This window comes from Glycine soja, chromosome 17, assembly GCF_004193775.1.
Source record: "Glycine soja cultivar W05 chromosome 17, ASM419377v2, whole genome shotgun sequence".
Classification (NCBI taxonomy): Eukaryota; Viridiplantae; Streptophyta; class Magnoliopsida; order Fabales; family Fabaceae; genus Glycine; species Glycine soja.
The window spans coordinates 31,043,759-31,047,622 of record NC_041018.1 but is presented as its reverse complement, the minus strand read 5'-3'; the positions used below and the strand labels follow the sequence as shown (position 1 = coordinate 31,047,622).

The 3,864-nt window shown below is 38.1% G+C and overlaps 1 protein-coding gene across 1 annotated transcript; it reads right to left on the bottom strand.

The window, feature by feature from the left end:
- Positions 1-273: 273 nt before the first annotated feature.
- Positions 274-1,918, bottom strand: LOC114391633. The gene is made up of 6 exons (XM_028352617.1): positions 1,739-1,918; positions 1,253-1,468; positions 1,094-1,153; positions 829-993; positions 379-471; positions 274-297 (listed from the first exon to the last, which is right to left on the bottom strand). The coding sequence occupies exons 1-6, from the start codon at positions 1,916-1,918 to the stop codon at positions 274-276; spliced, it is 738 nt and encodes a 245-aa protein (XP_028208418.1).
- Between the last annotated feature and the right edge of the window lie 1,946 nt (positions 1,919-3,864).

The following is a 3,864-nucleotide window of genomic DNA, read 5'->3' as shown; positions in this document are numbered from 1 at the left end:
CTAGGAAAAACACAATAATGTAACAAATACCTTCAATAAAAGTTATAACCAAAATAATGTAACAAATACGAAAGGTTAGCAAAAACAAAAATGTTGTCAAATACAAGACATAAACATCATCTATGAATGATCTGTGCGCCGTCTTCGTCGCGCCTTAACATAAACATTTCCATCTGAGATGACACCCCTAGCGATCCTGAGGCAGTCTTCCATGATGTCATGTAACTTTGTGCCTTTAGTGAGCATCCTTAGGTTGAGCACACGCTCCAACCTTTATGCGATCTCTTCACAAGCATCCTATGAAATTCAAAAAAGCACATTTATTACAACATTTAAAATAAATAACATTTTATAAAACATTAAAGCAACTAATCTTACCACTGCATGTCTGGGTGGATCAGCTGCCTGTGACGGTCCAGCTTCTGGTGCCACTGGGACCTCTGGGATATCTGGCTCCACGTATGCCTCATGCTGTGGGACAAGTGGATGTCTGGGCTAATCAGCTGCCTGTGTGGGTGTGATGAACGAATGAGATATCCTGAAGAACCACTCCATGTAATCTGCTAAGCACTGCCCAGGCACAAGACAAATCTATCTCGCAGCTGCTAGATGGTCCGAGTAATGCATCCACCTGTCGTCGATATCCTCAGATGACAAGGTGGAACTAATAGGCGATGAAGGGATGGTCTGAACGTAGCCAAACTATCGCACCACCCTCTCTGGTCAAAGTGTGACCACAATGGGACCCCATCTAAGCTCACCCTAAAAGCATTAAATGAGATCAAATGCCCTAACTCCTCGGTGGTCACCATAAGGCATCCAACATACGTCAGGGATTGTTAGTGCATCTAAATGTGTCCGGTACGGCAATGTTGTTAATCCCTTCATATAAGCCTTCATAGTAAGCCACCGGCAGGCACGTGGTGACATCTCATCATACCCATCATCAGTCATGCTCTCATGAACACTGGGAAAGTGTTCATATATCCAACACTACAAACATGACATGAACATAAAATAAATGTCAAATAAACATATTAAAAACATATTTACATCATAATCCAATTAAACATATTACAAACACAAAATTTACCTGTAATAAAGTAATGTAACCAGCAAGCTGTCGGCCAGTGCTCTGAGAAGCATCATTTAACTGATCAACCAAGTGTAGGAGATACGCACGAGCTGCAACAATCCAATGTCAAGCCTTGCATCTCCTCTGATAGATATCCCGTAGCCACGACAGGCTTACATATGCCCCATGACACTGTGCAGTCTCAGCTCTAGCCTCCTCACCCGAGACTTCTAGCAACTCCACCAACATAATGATCACCTTGTCCACATGCAGAGGCTCAAAGCTATGGAAGGCGCCTATGATCAGAAGATGAAGCAGTGACACCACATAATCCAGTGTGATGGTCAGCTCTCCTACTGGAAGATGGAAGCTGCTAGTCTCCTTGTGCCACGTCTTGACAAAAGCGAATATAACTCCTCAATCGCCAGTGTCTACTGAACACACAATCAAAGGAGTTAATCCTGTGGCAGTGACTAGCCTTTCAATTTAAGGAGCTGGCCTCCCAAATTTCTCAACCTTCCTTCCGTGGAAGGCTAACATCAATTCAGGACGTTCTTGAATTGAAGTACAGATGATTCCAAATAACATTAGATAAAAAATTAATTATCACAAACAGTTCAACAATAACAAATAATTAACAAATAACTTAAAAATTAAAAATACCTCTCCATTCCATATGCTATGTGCAACATGGTCAACAAACGAAGTCAGCACTGATGGGTCACGTGGCCCACCTGGGAATCCCTCAGCATCATCACCAGCTGATCCTTCAGCATCATCACCAGCTAATCCCTTAGCAACATCACTAGCTTTTACACTGGGTGCAGGTACATCCTCAGTCATCTGAGCAACATCCTCAGCAACAGGGGCAGCTTCCCGTTGCTTACATGCGGATGCGGTAGGCCTATGCACGACCTAAACCTCTGGTTCTAACCATGATCTGCAAATTCATGTATCCTTTAAAAATAGTTTGCATGCAGAAACTTAAAGAACAAAAAGAAAATATCCAAAATTAAATAAAACAAGTCCTTGTCAATGCTATACTACAAAACAATACATTACCAAAGGCAAAGCTGTGATGAAGAATAATCCAGTATGACCAATTTCTTATAAGATGCAGACTAATAAATAAGATTTTTTCACAAATCCATTCTATGTTGAGAAACAAATTACCATTATGCAAAGAAAAAAGAAAAAGGGTGACCACAAAATGGCAAAGGTAAAGATTAGCTAAAGCAGTTTCAGTTGAACATTTATTGAAACAAAAAAGTTTGTCAAATATGGAAGTATGATTAAACAGAGACCAGTAGTTTTCTTCAAGGCAATGCATTGTAATTTTTCTATTGGACACATAACAAGGGTTTCAAAAGTCAGAACAAAAGGAGGATCTCAACAACCCAAAACAAAGAACTAAAAAATTAGGGGAAATAGAGTGGTATGTAATTGCTCTGTAGATAAATAAGTTGGATATAGCAATTACATTTCTATCACTAAGAGGAGTAAAAAGAATTTAAAAAAATCTAGAATTCAACAATTTATGCTCTTGTTTCTACAAGATTCTATTATTTTCAAAAATAACAGGCTAACATACAGATCTCAGGCAACTAAACAGTTCAACATCTGGCATAAATGAGTCCTGATTAGTATTAAAGAATAAAATCATCCATATTTTCAAGATAACTAAGTGAAAAAGGTAAAATAATGGAGTAAGCCTCTATAGCTTACAATGAATAAAACAAACCCCAGGGTATGGACAACATATACAAACTCAAAAAATCGTTGCTACCACTATAACCTTAATAAGCCAGTTGCTAGACAATATCAAATAACCATGACCATATATGGTTGACATGTTTAGAAGCTTTTAAAGTTTAGAAGCAAAGCCTTATGATTAACCACAGGTTTTCCTTATGTTGTCAAATAGTTTTAAATAAAAATATGCATGCATCCACAGAGCAAAGATAAATCATTCTTTTCAATTGTCATTTTCCTTTGATTTGTATACATTTAATCTATATCCCTTACTTGCACTATGCATTGTCCTAAAGAGGGTAGCATATGTGAAAATGAATCCCCTCTGCTAACTTAAAAACTGGTTAGAACTCAATGAAAAATTTATATTATTTAATACTAACCCTAACATCTAAACTAAACCCTAACATAAACCCTACAACTAAATTTATAAAAAAATTAACAAAATTTATCAAAAAATATTTCAAATCTTCATACGGATGAACTTCATCCATAAGTGTAACTTCATCTGTATGAGTTATACAGATGAAGTTACACTTATGGATGAAGTTCATCCGTATGAACGTTACAAATTTAGTAACACATACAGATGAAGTACATCCGTATGTATGAACCCTAATCCTATTCCAGAAATTCCTAAGTCTTCTAACCTCTAAGTCATCTACCCTACAACAATAATCAACTTAAAGGCCATTAACGGGTAAGAAACAGAAACTAACCTTGACGGTGGAGAAGAAGCACACAAATGCAGGTCGAAATGGCCATAGAAAGGAAGAAGAAGATGCGCGAGGAGAAAGGACACCAACCAGCACAAAGAAGAAAAAGAAGCGGAAGAAGCGTAAGTGTTGTGTTGGGTGTGCCTTTTTTTATTTAAATTAAAGCCAAGGACATTTTTGTCCATTTAGTTTAAATGCTGGGTACACCAGCAATAGTGTTGGGTGCACCTAGCAAGTTCCACTTTATTTTTTAGACTCTTTATGCTATCTCAATTGAACATGGATGAATGGAGAGGGAGCCGCCCAAGCCCCACCCCTCCC